This window comes from Mauremys mutica, chromosome 1, assembly GCF_020497125.1.
Source record: "Mauremys mutica isolate MM-2020 ecotype Southern chromosome 1, ASM2049712v1, whole genome shotgun sequence".
Taxonomy (NCBI): domain Eukaryota; kingdom Metazoa; phylum Chordata; order Testudines; family Geoemydidae; genus Mauremys; species Mauremys mutica.
This window is the reverse complement of record NC_059072.1, coordinates 177,391,784-177,410,961: the sequence shown is the minus strand read 5'-3', so window position 1 is coordinate 177,410,961 and position 19,178 is coordinate 177,391,784. Positions and strand designations below refer to the sequence as shown.

Here is a 19,178-nt window from a genome sequence, read left to right as displayed (position 1 = left end):
AGAGTGACTATGCTGGAGTTTACTAAACCAGGAGAAGGGATAGGATAGTACTGGGCTAGAGAGGCCCCACCCCTCAGCAGCTGTAGGGCATGCTCCAGGTGGACAGATAATTTAAAAGGACATGAGTGGCCCAGAGAAAGGAGATACAGGCTGTATCAGGAAGTGAGACTGATGCCTGGAACTATGAGAAGAATGGCTCCAGCACTGTTAAGGGCACTCTGGGAGCAGTGATCCAGATCCCCCTTCTCTTTGGGAGTGAAAACTCACAAGAGACTGTGAAGAACTGGGCAATGTTCAACTGGCAGACTAAGCAGAAGTGACCTGTGTGGAGTATATCTGGACATGGACCAAACAGTGGTCTGGACACTGTAATGCCCCTCTTGAGTCAGGACCTGGGTGGAGTGGATGGACCGGGTCTCCTTACCTGGGGCCTCTGAACCTCTCAGATGACAAAACCCTAAGGGGAATGGAAGGGACATTCTGGAGAGAGATTGAGACCTGCCACATATGACCCAATTGGGGCTAATGTGGCCACTCACACACAGGTGCCGACTCCATGGGTGTGCGGGGGCTGGAGCCCCCCGGGAAAAAATAAGCGGGTGCTCCATACCCACCGGCAGCCAAGCTCCCCCTCTTCACTTACTTCTCCCTGGTGTGCCGCATCCCCACTCCTCCCACTTCCTCCCAGCGCTCCCCCCCCCCATGTTTCACATGCTGTTTGGCAGCACTTAGGACTTTCCAGGAGGGAGGGGGAGGAGCAGGGACGCCACGCGCTCAGGGGAGGAGACGGAGAAGAGGGAGGACGGGGCGATGACTTGGGGGAAGGGAGTGGAATAGGAGCAGGAAGGGGGCAGGGCTGGAGTGGGAAACGGCAGGGTGGGGTGGAGACTTTGGGGAAGGGGTGGAATGGGGATGGGGCAAGGGCGGTGCAGGAGCAGTAAGAGGCGGTGCAGGGATGAGGCCAGGGGGGCCGAACACCCCCGGGCAGACAGGAAGTCGGCGCCTACGGATTCACATGTTCCTGGAATACCGGACATTCTGGTGCTTCCGGGAATGGTGTGGGTCCACCCTTGCTTGCGTGACCTTGTATACACGGTGCGTGAGAGGTCACACTGCACAGGGGACTCTATTTTGAAGAGCGCCCTATGCTGCTGCGAGCGGAGTGGCACACTCTTCAAAATAGAGTCCCCTGTCCAATACCAGACAAAAACAACTCCGGTATTGTCCCAGTATTGAACAGGGGACAAACCAGCCAAAAAGAGGACTGTCCAATATAAAACTGGATGAGTGGCCTTCCTAGCTGGGGCCTGCTGTAGAATGATCGGGACAGAAAGAACTGCAGAGCCACTGCCTGATCACTAGGCTGGCTGGCTGGCTGGCTGGCTATCAGACAGGGGGCTTTCCCCAATTTAGTTTATGTTGCTTTGGAAGCAGTTTCAGTTAAACCAGAAAAGCTCATTCTTATTCCAGAATAAATGTGTCCACATGAGGAAGTGTACCATGTGTAACTATAGAAGTTGAACTATAGTGATATAATTATATCAGTATAACTGGAAACATCTCCAATATAGACAAGCCCTTATAGCAAAAACTGGTGCCCTCTCAATTCTTCTTCAGGGATGAGCTTCCAGACAACCTGGGAGAACATTAGGGGCTGCCTGCCCCCATTACAGATCTCAGTGCAGCAAAAAACAGTGCATTTGGGATCTATTTAGTGTGTATTTTAAAAAAGACACAATCTCAGATTTTTTATTTGCTAGCATTTTATCACTTTAAATCTTAAATATGGGGGCCAGATTCTTCACTGCCCTGCCCCTTAGGTAGCCACTTGCCCATGTGCCAAGTGAGACGATGTGGATGTGAAATATTCCTGTTCTGGACACCCACTTTCTCCAGATGCAAATGACTGCCCAAGGTGAGGAGCAGGGGAGAATCAGACCCAGGCAATGTAATTTTATATATATATATATATATATATATATATATATATATGCTGCCCTCACATTATACTACATAAACCTACTCAGCAGGAGACAGAGCATGAGAGCTTTCCACTGGGGAAGAAGCAAATTGTGAAACATGGCTCACCCAGAACCAGCAGTTCCACTGACTCCTCATTCTTGCCCTCCAAGTCGTCAGGGGTGATGATGAGACAGTAATAGAGCCCACTGTCTCCCCACATCAACTTCCCAATATGGAGGTCTGCATCTGAAAAACAAAAAATGCAGAGGGTGGGGCCATTCCCCAGCCCCCTCAAGAAGTGAAGGGTTGAAAACACTGGCTCCAACTCCAAGTGCAACCCACTGGGAGCTGTCACTGACGGGAGATTTTTGTTCCCTGGTGGTTTGCGGGGATTACATCCCTAGCTAGTGCTGTGTGACAGGTCAAGCCTCTAGCTGTAGATTAAGGGACCGATCCAACTCCCCATTAATTCCAGAGGGAGGTGGGATTGGACCCTAAGAGAGTAACACAAGCCCATTACTCCAAAAACGGATGTAGCTCAGTAAGCTGTGGTGTTGAATGGGGAGTTGGAGAAACACCACAGGCAAGGCCCACAAAGAGAGTGCAAGGCAGAGGATGGAGCCCTTGGACAAACCACTAACTCCCCTTCCTTTTGCCCTCCCTACTGGCAATGCCCCAGTGTCTTGACAGTACTCCTGCTGGGCAAACGGGGTTTAGATGCTACTTCCTCTGGAACACATCAACCATCTCCCAAAGACATCACTAGAAAACAAAGTAAAATATTCCCTCCCCTCCAAGAGGTGAGTGTGTTTCCTCCACACCAGGGAGCAAGGAGCTAGTAACCCCTACCAGCTAGCTGGCTTGTTGAATTAGAGATGATGACATTTATTAAGGAGTCCTAGTCTCACATGGCCTCTTCCCGCAAAAGATTGAGGGAAGTCTCAGCTCCCCCCAGTTGACTTCACACAGCTTAAATCTCTTCCTTTTCTCCCTCCTGAAGCGGGAGTGGGTTTAGGTCCCTATTGGAGTAGGTGATGAAGCCCAGAGTTGAATGAACATGAGATGCAGAATTACTCCTTCATGTTGGCAGGGCAGGAGGAGAGGAGGTCTGTTCAAAAGGATAGGAAGATTCGTGAGGGGGAAAGCCCAGCCATGGAGACTGCACTCCCCATTCTCTACCACAGAAGAAGCTGGCACCACCAAGTCAGCATTTGGGCCCATCGGTGGGAGCAGTATGGAGAAGCTCAGAACTAAATGCACATGGAAACAGAACACCCCTGTTGACCCAGGAGAGAGTAATCCCTCCGGGTCAGGATTAGAGCCCCTTTGTGGAGCAGGTTGAAAGTCCAGGAGGAATGAGTTTAAACTCCCCTTTCTGGGTCAGATTTAGTTGGTAGAGTCCATTGTCTAAGAATGAACTTGTACCATTGGGTCCTGGTACATGACTAGGGTCCCCAGGCACTAGGATTATGCAAAAAATAATAATTAATACCCTTGCCCCAGGTGGAGTTAACTAAAAAATTTCCAACAGCCTTCAGTATTCATAATTGCCAAGGAATGATTCTAAACAATACTAAAGCAGCTAGGGGGGCATTACCATGGACAATGGTGACATCTCTTTCCTTATAGAAGTCCCCTATTGTGACCGCGGATCCCTGCTTGGAGGCTACGACACGGACCGTCCTTCTGCTGTCCACGCAGTCCAGGTAGGGATCCCACTCCAGGTTCCTTTTGCTCACCGCTTGTATCCCTGAGGGGGTCAGACCCAAAGCTTCTCCCGTGCGGTCCTGGCAGTAGGATTTAAACCTCCATTGCACCACAGCCGGCTGGGTGGAGGAAGTAGAAAAGTGGCAGCGAAGCAGGGCAGGCTGAAACAGCATAGCAACCTTCTTCTTTTCAGGCACCGTGACCTGCAGTCCCTCAGCAAGTGCTACAAAACAAAAACATTGGTGTCATCCCCCAGAGTGGAACGGACAACATGCTCTGGGCACAGATGGGATTAGATGTTTTACAATGGTGTCATTCTCACATAGACTTATAATGACCATCAGATTTTAGGTGCTGGGGTGGAATTTCCCTCAAGGTATGTTAACAAGGATGTTTGGGGAGTAGGAATAAGACCCCCCAGAGTTTGGCTCAAGGGTCAAATGTAACGTCTTTGAGGCAGGAACCACATTTTTGTTCTGTATTTGTACAGTGCCTAGTACAATGGGGTCCTTGCCCACAACTGGGGTCCCTAAGCACTACAGCTTATACAAATAATAACAACAGCCGCACTGGGACGAGGACAGAACTGGACAACTGCCTTTATTATTGTAGGTGAATTTACAAGCAGTTTCTGTCCACGCATTGAGGAAGATCCAAGCATGAGAGAACATTAGGATTATGTGAGTTTAGTTTTGATATTAAAAAAGAAAGTGGATGAGAGGGGTGGGCATATTAGGCACTTGTAAAGGACTAGGCACTTTATGGATAAGGATACTCCATGAACTAAAGACATTCAGTAAGTGGGCCAGATTCTGATCTCACTCATATCAGTGCAAAGCCAGAGTAACTCCATTGATTTCAATGGAATTACCCAAATTTATCTCCGGCATAACTCTCAGCAGAATCTGGCTCCTTGTAATGTGCATAACACAGTCCCACACCCATACTGAGACACTATAGGTATGAATCCAGATCACACAACTCTTGCTGCAACTGGAGTGCAGTCTGGACACTAAGCAAATTCTCTCCATGTGGGAGGAGCAAAGGATAGTGGCCAGAATTCTTAGGCTTTTGCACTTCACGGAAATAGGTGTCATTCAGTATCTAACATTCGATTTATCTGCCAGCTGACAAGAGAGCTGCGTCCCCGCCTGACATATTGGACCTCACAGCAGACACATGGGAGTGAATTACATGTGTGACTGCTGATGCACCCTTCTTTTTCGGTAGTTTAAAGTGAGAAGGGCAGAAGGGGAGGGGCTGGGGGCTAGCCTCCCGCAATGGCTGGTGCCCATGACTGGGGGAAAAGGAGGCAAAGGGAGGAGAAACATTGGGATGAACACAGGAAGTATAAGGGTGAGTAGGAGGAAATGAGATCTAAGGTACAGAATGGTTAAATGTAGCTGGAAGGTAGTCTTTAGTGACCCCAATTAAGGCACGTTTAGCAGTGTGAAGAGGGTAGAAACCAGACTGTAAGAAATCAAGGGAGAGATATGGAGGAGAAGAATGAAGTCAGCAAGGGTACTCAAAGATCTTGGAGGTGGGAGCTAAGGTAGTAGTTATAGAATGATATTAGAATGATGGAAGGTTTCTTTAAGATGGAGAAACAAGAGTGTGCTTGAAGGGAGAGAGAGGACAATGAAGCAGAGGAAAGACCAATTAAAGATAAAGGAGAGTCAGCCAGGGACATAGTGGGTGTGAAGGGATGCAGCCACAGGAGGCAGTTTGAAAGGTTAGAAGCAGAAAATAAGCAGAGATCTCAGAATTCGGAGCAGAAGCAAAGGGATCGGGGAATGGAGAGTCTTGGACTAATGTTGTGACTTTTCTTTTTGAAGAAGTTAGCAAGGCACAGTGTACAGAACCAATTCAGTCACTGGATTGTGAAGAGATTGCAACACAGAAGCCTATTAATGCCAGTTTTGAGGGATAGAGATAATTGTCTACTAGGAGCTGGGACTGAGACCCACAACTTATTTCACTTGGACACCAAAACCCATGAGATCTGGTAACAAATAGCAACTACTTCTGCTTTAGGCTGGATTTGAACTGGTCACCTATGGATTAAAGGCCCTATTTCCCATTCTCAATACCTTCCCCATCCCAGTGCTCTGTAACAAACCTGCCATAGGAAGTAATATGCATGACTCCATACTATCTGCACCCCACACAGTGTGTTAAATTAGCTAACCAGATGACCCATCATGTTGCTGCAGCTCAGCTGATAAAACAGTGACTCTGCAGAAATGGTGGGTATTTAAATCTTTCCCTTGTGAACGAAGTATTTGCTTAGCAAACACAGTTATTTTCAGTGAATTCTATACGGTAAAGTCCCTTCCCTGCATAGCCCACTTTCCTGTTAATGAGATTAAGGGCTTGGGCAAGCCAAGGACTGCTTTAATAAATGATTAGCAGAGCTTTAGCAAACTCTCATCTGACCAACCACCCGCATGCCCTTCTGGAGGTCCACATAGGGGAAAACAGAGTGGGAATGTGTGGGACAATACAGCATAGGGGTTCTGTTTCCATCAGACAGTGTATGGGACGCATATGATGAGCAACTTGGCATCTTCCATGCAACAACAAGTATCAGGGGGTAGCCGTGTTAGTCTGTATTTACAAAAACAACAAGGAGTCTAGTAGCACTCTTATCCACTTGCTTTTTTATATTCTTTAAGATTCAGTGCCCAGTGATGATGTTCAGCAAGAGCAATGTAGCATTAGATTGAGAAGCTGGAGCAATGGAAACCCTAGTTCTAGTTAAACCCTAATACACACACACACACACACACACACACAGTGTGGAACTGGGAATTTTAAACCTGTTATTTCTTCAGCTAAAAAATCTGAATCTGTTCACTCATTATGCTGCTTCTGCTTCAGCAGTAGCCATCAAAAAAAGATATCCGATTGCTAGGTTCCATTAAAACAAAGTGAAAACGTGATGGTGACTTCATATAAATCAATGGTGCAGCAATAATCCAGATGCAGCTTCCAGTTTAAGTTTCCTCACCTCCAAGAAATGTGGCTGAACTTGAAGGAATCATGAGGACAGAAAGGACGTCATGTGCGTATATGAGGGTGAAGTACAGAAACCTGGGACGTTTGGAGAGAAGAGCAACAAGAAACATGATGGAGGTTTTAAAAATGATGAAAGGTTTAGTTATGAGCAACTGATTGTGTCCTCTTCATCTAGTTTAATACAACTAGGACTAGAGGGACTGAATTTTTCTATGTTTGGGGCTTGCAATACTGTATAGTATTCCTCTTTTCCTGCTGATTCCTTTCTAAGCTCCTTCTAGGGTTCTAAATTATGTACTGCATTTACTCACTCCTGTGCGATGCAATCTGCAATAGACGCAAGTAATGACCAGTACATTTCGTAGTGATTAAAGAAAATTTACAGGAAATGATTACATAATATAAAGGTAATCTGAGGCACTTACATTTGCAAGCAATGATTGAATCAAATACATCACCAGAATTTAAGAGGGTCCTGGCTGCGTCCATTTAGCAGTCATTTATTGTAAGAGAGGAGATTAGTCCAAACTGATGAAAGAATAAAATGAACTTTATTCTTAAGGTCACCAGGAGATCGTGCACAGAGGTCTGTCTAGGTACTTATAGGGCCCACACCACCAATTGTCTGATCTAGTATGGCTAATGCTATGAAACCATAGAACCAGCATTCCTTGGTTTTACATAACTTTGTGTATATGAGAGAAAGATGATTATGTATGTATGAAATCAGGAGTCCTTGGACTCTGAACTACATGGCTTAGGAAAATCTCTGTAAAAATTTTAATCAGGAGACCCAGGAACCTGAGTTTTGAGAGAAGGAAAGTGGAGTAGATGAAAGTTTATGATGATCAACAGATGGCTCAGACAACGGTGCTATGAGGAGGGCTATGGGATGTTCGACCACTGGGAGGCATTCACGGACAGAGGACTGTTTCTCATGGGATGGACTCTGCCTGAGTAGCGGAGAAACAGACTTCTGGGAGGTTAGCACAACTGATTAAAAGAGCTTTAAACTAGTAATTTGGGGGAGACGCTCAAGTAATCTCCATGCCTTATCAGGGCTGCCCAGAGGATTCCGGGGGCCCGGGGTCTTGGGCGGCGGGGGGCCCCGCTTCGGCGGTAAGTCGGCGGCGGGGGGTCCTTCCGTTCCGGGACCCGCCGCCAAAGTGCCCCAAAGACCCACGGCGGGGACCCCCCGCCGCCGAATTACCGCCGAAGCGCGACCCGCTGCCGAAGTGCAGCCCCCACCGCGGGTGTTCGGGGCACTTCAGCAGCGGGTCCCGGAACGGAAGGACCCCCCCACCGCCGAATTACCGCCGAAGATCCGGCTGCACTCCGGCAGCGGGTCCGGCAGCGGCGGTAATTCTGCGGCGGGGGGTCCTTCTATCCCGGAGAGGAAGGACCCCCCGCCAGCGAAGAAGCTCCGGGGGCCCGGGCCGGGCCCCACGAGAGTTTTCCGGGGCCCCCAGAGCAAGTGAAGGACCCTGCTCCAGGGGCCCCGAAAAACTCTCGTGGGGGCCCCTGCTGGGCCCGAGGCCTGGGGCAAATTGCCCCTCTTGCCCCCCCCTCTGGGCGGCCCTGTGCCTTATTCTAATATTGAACAGGAGAAAAATCAAGAGAGGGTACAACAATGGAGAAAAGAACAACAGAAGGTAGGGGAATGGACATCAAGAGGAAAGATAGTGACAATATATAAAATCATGAGTGATGTTGAGAAAGTGGATAAGGAAAAGTTATTTACTTATTCCCATAATACAAGAACTAGGGGTCACCAAATGAAATTAATAGGCAGCAGGTTTAAAACAAATAAAAGGAAGTTCTTCTTCACGCAGCGCACAGTCAACTTGTGGAACTCCTTACCTGAGGAGGTTGTGAAGGCTAGGACTATAACAATGTTTAAAAGGGGACTGGATAAATTCATGGTGGATAAGTCCATAAATGGCTATTAGCCAGGATGGGTAAGAATGGTGTCCCTAGCCTCTGTTCGTCAGAGGATGGAGATGGATGGCAGGAGAGAGATCACTTGATCATTGCCTGTTAGGTTCACTCCCTCAGGGGCACCTGGCATTGGCCACTGTCGGTAGACAGATACTGGGCTAGATGGACCTTTGGTCTGACCCGGTACGGCCTTTCTTATGTTCTTATGTTATTAATACCACTGACAGCAATTGTCAGGTAGGTGACACTGGCAGTAAAATGACTGTACCTGGGCGAGGAATCTGAGTGAAGCCAAGCAGAAACAGCTAGGACAGTGATTCTCAGACTTTTGTACTGGTGACCCCTTTCACATAGAAAGCCTCTAAGGCTGTGGCTACACTTAGCACTTCAAAGCGCTGCCGTGGTAGCGCTGCCGCGGCAGCGCTTTGAAGCGCTAAGTGTAGTCAAAGCGCCAGCGCTGGGAGAGAGCTCTCCCAGCGCTGTCCGTACTCCACCTCCCTGTGGGGAATAAGGGACAGCGCTGGGAGCCGCGCTCCCAGCGCTGGGGCTTTGACCACACTGGCGCTTTGCAGCGCTGCAATTTGCAGCGCTGGAGAGGGTGTGTTTTCACACCCTGCTGCAGCGCTGCAAATTTGTAAGTGTAGCCAAGCCCTGAGTGTGACCACTCCTTATAAATTAAAAACACTTTTAATATATTTAACACCATTATAAATGCTGGAGGCAAAGCAGGGTTTGGGGTGGAGGCTGACAGCTCGTGACCCCCAATGTAAAAACCTCACGACCCCCTGAGAAGTCCTGACCCCCAGTTTGAGAACCCCTGAGCTAGGATGACTGTACACCAATGCAAGAAACCAGGGAAACAAAATGGAGGAACTGGAAATCATAGGGATAATAATGGTGGAACAGTCGGTATAACTGCAATACAGGTATTGAAGGGTATATGCTGTTTAGGAAAAGACAGAAATGAAGCTAACAGTGGTGAAGTAGCCTTGTATATTAATGACAAGATAGATCATAAAGAAATTAAAAATGATGGAATCTGTTTGGGTCACAATCACTTTGGGGAAGAAAGGAAACAGAAGCTCCACTAGGATAGTGCTTGGGGTCTGCTACAAATCCCAAGGATCCAATTTGGATATAGATAGATACCTCTTTAATATTTTTAATGAAATAAATACAACTGGGGATTGTGTGATTATGGGAGACTTTAACTTTCCAGTACAGATTGGAGGACAACTGCTGCTAATAATGGTAAGACCCTGGTATTCCTGTATGTTAAAACCGTCAGATTTCTTCACCAAATAGTCACAAACCAACAAAAGGTGATGTCATTTTAGATTTGGTGTTGATAAGTAGTGAGGATCTCATAGAAGAACTGGTTGTAAAGGACAGCCTTGGTTTGAGTGATCCTGAGTTAATTCATTTTAAACTAAATGGAAGGATAAACAAAAGTAAGTCTGCAACTAGGGTCCTTGATTTCAAAGGGCAAACTTTACAAAATTAAGGGAATGAATTAGGGAAGTGGACCAGATTGAAGAATTTAAGGATCAGAATGCAAAGGAGGCAGAGGCTTGGAATTATTTTAAGTCAAAATTTCAGAAACTATTTGGATCCTGCATTCCCAAGCAAAGGGAAACAATTCGTAGGGATGGAATGCAGACCAAACTGGACAAAACAAGCATCTCAAAGAAGTTATGAGAAAGCCTACAAGGAATGGAAGAAGGGATGGATTAGCAAGGAAAGCTACCTCTTTGAGGTCAGAAAGTATAGGGAAAATGTGAGAATTGCCAAAAGCCAAGCAGAGTGGGACCTTGCAAAGGAAATTCAAACCAATAGTAAATGGTTCTTTAGACATATAAATAAAAAGAAAACAAGGAAAGAGGAAGCAGGACGCTAAGCATTGAGGATGGCATGGACATTAAAGACAATCTAGGTATGTCCTACCACCTAAACAAATACTTTTCCTCCGTTTTTAATAATGGTAATGAGGAGCTTGTTGACAGTGGCAGGGTGGTTAATGGGAAAAAGGATATGGAAGTATAAATTACCACATCTAAGGTGGAAGCTAAACTCAAACTGCTTAATGAGACCAAACTGAGGGCCTGGATAATCTCCATCCAAGAATATTAAAGGAATTGGCACATGAAATTGCAAGCTCAATAGCGAGGATTTTTAAGGAATCTGTCATACCCTATGACTGGAGGTTTGCAAATATAATTCCTATATTTAAGAAAGGGGGAAAAAGTGAACTGGGAAATGATAAGCCAGTTAGTTTGATCTCAAATGTGTGCAAGGTTTTAGAACAAATTTTGAAAGAGTGGTTAAGGACATAGAGGTAAACATTAATTGAGATCATATACAACATGGTGTTACAAAAGGCAAGTAGTGCCAGACAACCTGAGCTCTTTCTCTGAGAGATAACCTGAATTTTAATAAAGCATTTGATACAGCTCCACATGGGAAATATTAGTTACATTGGAGAAGATGCAGATGAATATGAGAATCAAAAGGTGGTTAAGGAACTGGTTGAAGGGGAGACTACAATGGGTCATGCTGAAAGGTGAACTGTCAGGCTGAAGGGAGGTTACTAGTGGAATTCCTGAAAGATCGGTCTTGGGACCAATTTTATTTAACATTGTCATTACTGACCTTGGCACAAAAAGTGGGAGTGTGCAAATAAAATTTGCAGATAGCATAAAGTTGGTAGGTATTGCCAACAAAGAGAAGGACCAGAATATCATGCAAGAAGATTTGAACAACCGTGAAAACTTGAGTAATAGAAATGGGATGAAATTTAATAGTGCAAAGTGCAAGATCGTGCACTTAGGGACCAACCACAAGAATTTTTGCTTTAAGTACGGGACGATTCATTTTGAAGCAACAGATGATGAGAAAGACCTTGGTGTATTGGTTGATCACAGAATAACTCTGAACTGTGAAAAAGGCTAATGTAAGCCTAAAATACATTAGGGTGTATTTCCAGTAGAAATAGAGGAGCATTATTACCATTATACAAGGCACTGATAAGACATCATCTGGAATAATGTTTAAGGAAGATGAATTCAAACTGGAACTGGTATAGAGAAGAGCTACTAGGATGTTCAGAGGAATGGAAAACCTACCTTATGAGGGGAGACTTAAGGAGCTTGGTTTATTTAGCCTAACAGAATGAAGGCTGAGGGAAGATATAATTGCTCTCTACAAATACATCAGAGGGATAAACACCAGGGAGGAAGAGGAATTATTTAAGTTAAGGGCCAATGTTGGCACAAGAACAAATGGATATAAACTGGCCATCAATAAGTTTATGTCTGAAATTAGATAAGAGTTTCTAATCATCAGAGGAGTGAAGTTCTTGAACAGCCTTGCAAGGCGAGCAGTGAGGATAAAAAACTTAACTGGTTTCAAGACTGAGCTTGATAGGTTAATGGAGGGGGTATTATAATGAGATTACTTACAATGGCATATGGCCTGCAACTGCTATTAGCAAATATCTTCAATGGCCGAAGATAAGACACTAGATGGGGAGGACTCTGAGTTACTACAGAGAATTTTTTTCCAGGTATCTGGCTGGTGGGTCTCACCCACATGTTCAGGATTAAACTGCGGCCATATTTGGGGTTAGGAAGACTTTTTCCCCAAGTCAGCTTGACAAAGACCCTGGGTTTTTTTTTCACCTTCCTCTGAAGCCTGGGGCCTGGGTCACCTACTGGTGTGTACTAGTGTAAATGGTGAACTCTCTGTAACTTGACGTCTTTAAATCATGATTTGAGGCCTTCAGTAACTCAGCCACAGGCTTGTGTATTACAGGAGTGGGTGGGTGAGTTTCTGTGGCCTGCAATGTGCAGGTCAGACTAGATGAGCACAATGGTCCCTTCTGGCCTTAAAATTCTATGAGTAAAGAAGATGAGAGCCAGTGAGTACATAACTAAAGGGATTTGGAATGTTATATAGAGACTTTCGCCTCTTAATTGCTGGTTTGAATCCAGTCCAATTAAGTACCTTCCAAAAGTCATTGCTATCTGATTGGTGGCTGGTACTTGACTGTAAAGGAAAATTTAGTAGGCCTAAACTCTGGTCAAGAAAACTATGTACGTGCTAAAGTCTGGTCAGGCTGTGTGTACGTGGTCAAAGGGCAGCAGGAGAAAGAAAAAAAAATTACAAGTGCCAATTGCAACAGCAAATCTTGAGAAATATAAGCTTCAAAAAAACAACCTGTGAATAACAGGAAAAGCTTGTTTTTGCTGTATTCCTAATAAAGAAAAAGTATTAATGAGAAAGTGTGCCTGACTAGAAGTAGTTTTAATGTATATAAGCTTCTGTCTTCCTGTATTAGGGCAGAGCAGCTAGATAGTAAAGAAGCTTTCGGGCTGTTCTGATCCAAACACAACATGTTGTAATTTTTCCACAACAGTGACTTACGGGAAATGAACTGTGGCCTCCATCCACTCCCCAGTGGACTGGTGTTCTTACTATGGGCAATAATTGTCAACCTTGTTAGTTAGCAAGAGACCAAAGTTTGAATAGGCCATAGAGACTGAACAATACTTTTAGCTCTAGAGGTGACCCTCCAGGCCAGATCTGAGGTACACTGGTGGAGTAGTGTGGAGAAGCATGTATTGCTGCTGTACCTATTCCATGGACAAAGCGAGAGCCACAGCCAAATCACCCCTAAACTCACAGGCTAAAGAAGGAAAGATGGGCAGAAGAAGGCACAAACTGTGTAAATCTTGAGACCCAGTCCATGGAACCCCAGTATGAAATCATTCGGCCTAGAATCTAATCTGGGTTCTTCAGCCTAACAAATGGCAGTAGACACTGGCCTTTCCTTGATCTTCCCCATTCACTCTGATGTGGCTCCATAGATACTCCATGCTCCTGACTTAACTGGAGGGTTGCACTGCAGCACGAGGTTGAACAATCCCTGCAATGTTTGGGATTATCCCAGGCCTTTTACAAGAGTCAGGGATCCACCAGGGGTCACCCTCTCATCAATAATTCACCCACCTCATTAAACTCTCAGAATCATGTGACATTCACTCCTGAATACTTCACACTGCTGCTCCTTTGTTATATTCCTCAAACCTACGGTTATATGTTCAAGTAAAATATTAATACAGGTCTACTCACGGGATCAAATACCACCCATCCCATTACTGACTGAAAGTCACTACCATCTTATAGTAGTTTCATAGCATCTGCTATGTGGTCTCAGCTCACCATCACAGTAGGGTCCCCATCAGTCCCTTATTACAATGGATGTCCTTCATTTTTTCATCTCTGTGCAGCAAGATTGGGAGTTTCTGAGTGCTGCAAAAAGCAGCAAGAAATACCCTTGGTGAATGTAGGTGAGTGGTGCTTATTATTAATTATTATTATTAATAATAATAATTATGAAAATAATGATAATAATATCAGGAAGAGGGAGGGGAGAGGGTGCTAAGAAAACAGTCCCTTGTTTTTGAAATACAATGTTGGCAACCCTACATCACAGAAACCACTTTCAAAATTGCCAATAAATGTTAGTGCCAACCAGGAGCCTGAGAACTGAGTAGGCCATCCACGACTGCTACTCTGACAGAGCTCTAGAGTGCACTAGTATTTTCCACCAGTGCTAGCACCACTCACATGCAACCCATTGGGAATAATAGATAAGAAAATGTACACAGGTCAGTACCCAGTTGCACCTAGCTCATGCTTGGCACAGCTGAGAGGGGGAAGGCAAAGCTGGCTAGAGTGCTGTTCTAACTTACAGCAGCTAGAGCAGTTCCCTTGGGGCCAATCCAGCACTGCCCCCTCCAGCCCTAGCACACCCACCCAGCTGCGGTTGGAGAAGCAGAGAGAGTAAAGCCAGCTAATGGTGGCTTTATACCATCCAAGGATTCCTCCACTGTCCTTGTAGGGTAGCCAGGGGTGGCTCCAGGCCCCAGCACGCCAAGCGCGTGCTTGGGGCGGCAAGCCACTGGGGGCGCTCTGCCGGTCGCCGCGAGGACGGCAGGCAGGCTGCCTTCAGTGGCTTGCCTGCGGAGGGTCCGCTGGTCCCGCGGCTTCAGCGGACCTCCTGCAGGCGTGCCTGTGGGAGGTCCGCCAAAGCTGCGGGACCAGCGGACCCGCCGCCGAAGGCAGCCTGCCTGCCGTGCTTGGGGCGGCAAAATGTCTAGAGCCGCCCCTGAGGGTAGCATTAAGGGACAGCAGTGCAGTGATCTACAGGGAGCTGAAGATCAAGTACACCTCTAACTCGATATAATGCTGTCCTTGGGAGCCAAAAAATCTTACCGCGTTATAGGTGAAACCATGTTATATTGAACTTGCTTTGATCTACCGGAGTGCGCAGCCCCGCCCCACCAGAGCACTGCTTTACTGCGTTATATCCAAATTCTTGTTATATCGGGTGGTGTTATATCGAGGTAGCGGTGTACTTAGTTTGGAAGCTCTCCTAGACGTAGTCCCTTTGCTCTGTTGCTGCCCATGTCGTGCCTGTTCCATAGATAAAGGGAGGACCTCAGTCTCCAAGGCTGAACCTTTCACCAGCACCAAATTCACTTAAAACCATAAAAGACACAAATCTGACTGCAGGATGCTAACCCCATAACCCACATAACCCAGTGACAGCAAGCAGGTTTACAGTACCTGGGCCAACCTTGCTAATGAGCTCAAAGGTATTCAACAAATTGTACCTGTCCTTCCAGAATGTGGGGAGAATATCCTCACTACCACCTTCAGGCAAAGAATAAACAAGAAACGGCCCTTTATTCTTTCACTGCTGTCACTAAAACACCAGCTGTCAGGCACTTGGGGGCAGGAAAAAGCCAACCATATCCACTGGAATTGACACAGGATTTTTTGAAATTGCAGTAAGAAATCACAATGCACAGAACCAAACAAAAGATAAATGCAGGGGCCGAAAATGAAAAGCAGACAAAGGACATAGAGGAATTAGCTGCTGGGAGGAAAGGAACTGTGAGTACTGATTTGAAATTTCTCAGCCCACCTAAAGGAAGGAGGTGGGGAGTAGAGGGGGCGAGAATCTGTTTCTCTCTTATGTTTGTCTCTCTGCTTCCTCTCTGTCTCACCCGCTCTTTCGTTTGCTCTTCTCTCTCCTTCCCCCACTCCCACTCTCTTTTTCCAGAGAATTAATTTGCTGATTTGGCTGAATTGGAATTCCTTACCTTGATACAGACCTTTAATTCCTCTGCTTGGCCAGTGGGGAGAACTAAAGCCTGCATCCGTGTTTGTCAATCAGTCAGTCTCTCCCCCCGCACACACATACACTCTCACACACATCCCTTTGCTTTCTCCCCACTGAGAGGAGACACACAGGACCTGCACAAACACTGGGAGACAGTGGATGGAGGGCAGGAGGGAAGAAAGCTGATACTGAACTCATTCACAGGGCTCAGCTCCACTGGCGCATCAGCAACTGCTAACCTGTTGCCTCTTTTGAGGCCTTTGTCTATTGGCAGTCAGCACCAATCAGTAATATCCTGAAAATCAAGCACCAGACAAGCTTGGAAGGCCGTCTTACTGCAATAGTAACTCTTGTTCCCCATGCCAGTCTCACTTGCTCCAAACTGCAGTCAGTGCCCTTTAAAAGCTCCTTTAAAAAAGGGAACTTAGTCAATTGCCCAGTGTTAGATCATTGGGAATGTCCTGATCTGGAGCTCCTTGAGAAGGAAGAAATATCAGCAAACTCTTATGGTAGCAGCTGGAATATCCTGATCTACAGGTCCTTTAGAAAGGGGAAATGTATCTATTCCATGGTGTTAGCCAGCAGATCATGCCCAGATAGGAAGCTCTTTTAGAAGGGAGGAAATTTAATACCTTGTTGTTAACTACCAGGCCAGGGCTCCTTTAGACAGGGCATGGTGGGGGGCCAGATATCAGTACCCCACTGTAAGCAGGCAGGCACTAGTGTAGTGGTAATTTTGGAAGTGCAGGAGCTCTAAACCCACATACTGAAATGTTAAACTACGACAGCAACTGAGAGGAGGAGGTGGAGGATTGGAAGCTGCCTAAGCCCCAACTGATGCAATGGAGACGTGGTAGGGAGCTGTAGGAAGCACTGGCACTGAAGTGACTCAGAATGAAAAAGGAGGGGGAAGGGACAGAAGGTGGGTGGGTGACGGAGAGAGAGGTGCTGTAAGGAGAGGCTGATTTTGCTGTCTGAATCCTGAATCTGGGTAGGAGTGGGAAGTCTGAGGGCCCTTTCATGGGAAAACTTTGGAAAACCAGATACCACCTAGAAGCATTTTAAATTAAAAAAATGTGACTCCTCTCTCTCTGACCTCATTTTCTTTTCTTTCTTTTTATTAGGTCAGGCAACGGTGGCCTTTCCCTACTACTCCTGCAGTTGCCTTTGCCTGCACTGGCTCCTTGAGAGGCAGCACCTCCTACCTGTGACTGACAAGGGGCTGCTATTCCTCCATGGCTTGTTATGTGACTATTCAGTTAGTCTTATCCTGCTGTTTCTCCCTTCTCCTTTCCTTCCCTAACTTGCCTTTGCTTCTAGCCCCATTTCCAGTCTGTTCTTTGTTGTCTGTTTCTCCCCTTGCCCATTCCCCTGCCCCTTCTCGAGCCCCACCCCCTTTTGCTCTCAGGTGCTGTTTCCTATTGGCTCTATGTAGGCTAAACTGCAAACTAAGTACTGCCCTGAGGAGGACAAGCAAGAGCCACCCATCCCACAAGAAGTTGGGAGAGGGCTTGTGCAGTCATAGTCCCTCCCCAGTTCATAAAGGAAGCATGCAGGCTGCCCCGTCTTTGGGTGCCCCCTGCAGCAGGCCTGGACCTCTCCGTGAGCCAATGCAGAGGGTGGACATGGCCTTGCCTCCTTCACACCCCTTTGGACTGGTGTGTGCTGCCAGGAGCGCCGGAAGGGAGCAGTTCCTACAATTGTTCCTGGCCCTAGTGTGGGCGTGTCCACGGGGAGCAAAGCCTCCTTGTGCTATCCCTCTGGCACAGCAGCCAAGGACAATCTGTTCCTCTGGGTTCACACTGTCTCCTCCCCAAAGCCCAGTACCTCCCTTTCATACTCCCACACACCAACCCACTGAGGCAATCCTCCGCCATCAAACACCCCACTTCCTGCTCACCCCAAATAACAGTCATCCGCAGAGGCACCGTCATCAGCACCCTAGGACAGAAGTGCCTGAGCGTCGCTCTGGTCCCAGCCACAGACATCAGACCCAAAGTTATCAGAAAGGGAACGTCAGAGGGAATTTCTCACTCTGACACTGTCTGGTAGGGAGCAATCTCCCTCTGATTCTCTCAGCTCAAAGTGAGGTGGGGAGAGGGATGCAGCAAAAGCAATACCAGCCTGAGAGAAAGGTGATGCCACCGTGGGAGGAAGGAGGAAGTTGGGAGCAACCGATGTCCCCTAGCCAGGAGGAAGCAGAAAGAGAGCAATACCTCCCTGGCCCACTCACCTCAAAGGCAGAGAGCTGCCACCCTGACCCATTAGCCATGCACCATTGCAGTGTTAGGACTACAGTCTAACCCTTAAGCCCCAAATCTCTGTGAACACTATGTTTTGGGGGCATGCAGTGGGGCTTTCAGGATATCAGAAGCCTTCTCCCCATAGATATTGCTGATCACTCTCACCTCTATCTGTCCTCCTGTAGGCCCCCAAACCGTGGATTTTGGCCAAAGAATACAAATCGCTGCCAAAATATCAGTGAGGACTCCCCTAGGTTTTTCCTTCCTCCCAGCACGAGGTGATCACCCCAGTTCTCCTGATACGTTCTCCAACACCCTGCACCCAAAGCCCAGCTGCATTCGAATTTCATGTTGAAGTTGGGAGGGAGAAGGCTGGGGGTGGGAGGGAATGTGTAAAAGAGAGAACGCTGGCAGGGAGCAGCACTGACTGTGACCTAACAATGCATTCCTGCCTCTAACTTCCATGACCCTGATAAACAACACACCAGACTTTGCTAACTGAGACAAACACACATTCACCCTGCATTTCTCTGCATGTCTCTCACTCACATCATCACCAGATGTAATCCTCCCCCCACCACTGCACCGCGTCGCCAAGGACTTTCACACACAGGCTCCAGGAAAAGACACAATCGGCACCCCATGGAATCCAAAAAGTTATTACTCTTTGTGGTAGGCAAACCCTTACCTGTTACCCACAGCAGAACGATCCATCCTACCAAGAATCCATCCATCGTCCTTGTCTTTCCATGCAGGAAAGAAAGACAGACGGGGGGGAGGGGGTAAACTGGAACCACAAAGAAAAATAAAGAGCCCTCCTGGTATGAATCAACTGGCACCTAAGTATTCCCTTCACCGTTATCTGCGGGACTCAGCAGCCACCCAGTGTGTGAATCGGAGAGACTTCTGAATGGAAGCTACCACTGCGTTGGGGACGAAAGGAAATATACTTTTAGGTCCCAGGTTTCCACTCCCCCAGTGGCCTCCAGATCAATCTCAGATGAGATTGGAAACCTCTGTTTAGCGAGCTATATTTCCACAGACTGAGCCCAAACCGAAGGAAAGCTCTTTTTTTCTCTTTTTGCTCTACTCCTCCTCCTTTTACCCCCCTGTATTGCAGG

General features: G+C 46.9%; 1 protein-coding gene across 9 annotated transcripts in view; it reads right to left on the bottom strand.

The window, feature by feature from the left end:
• ILDR2 (immunoglobulin like domain containing receptor 2) overlaps positions 1-19,178 on the bottom strand; it is a 59,521-nt gene extending 40,343 nt beyond the window's left edge. For 2 of the 9 annotated variants that reach the window (XM_045001994.1, XM_045001999.1), the window contains exons 1-3: positions 18,746-19,168; positions 3,560-3,892; positions 2,089-2,208 (exon numbers count right to left, since the gene is read on the bottom strand). In XM_045001994.1, the coding sequence (XP_044857929.1) occupies positions 2,089-2,208; positions 3,560-3,892; positions 18,746-18,791 (499 nt within the window). In that variant the 5' untranslated portion in view covers positions 18,792-19,168. Of the gene's footprint in view, positions 1-2,088; positions 2,209-3,559; positions 3,893-18,222; positions 18,428-18,745 lie in introns of those variants that run through there. The other 7 variants (XM_045001995.1, XM_045001993.1, XM_045001992.1 and 4 more) reach the window with 7 other exon arrangements.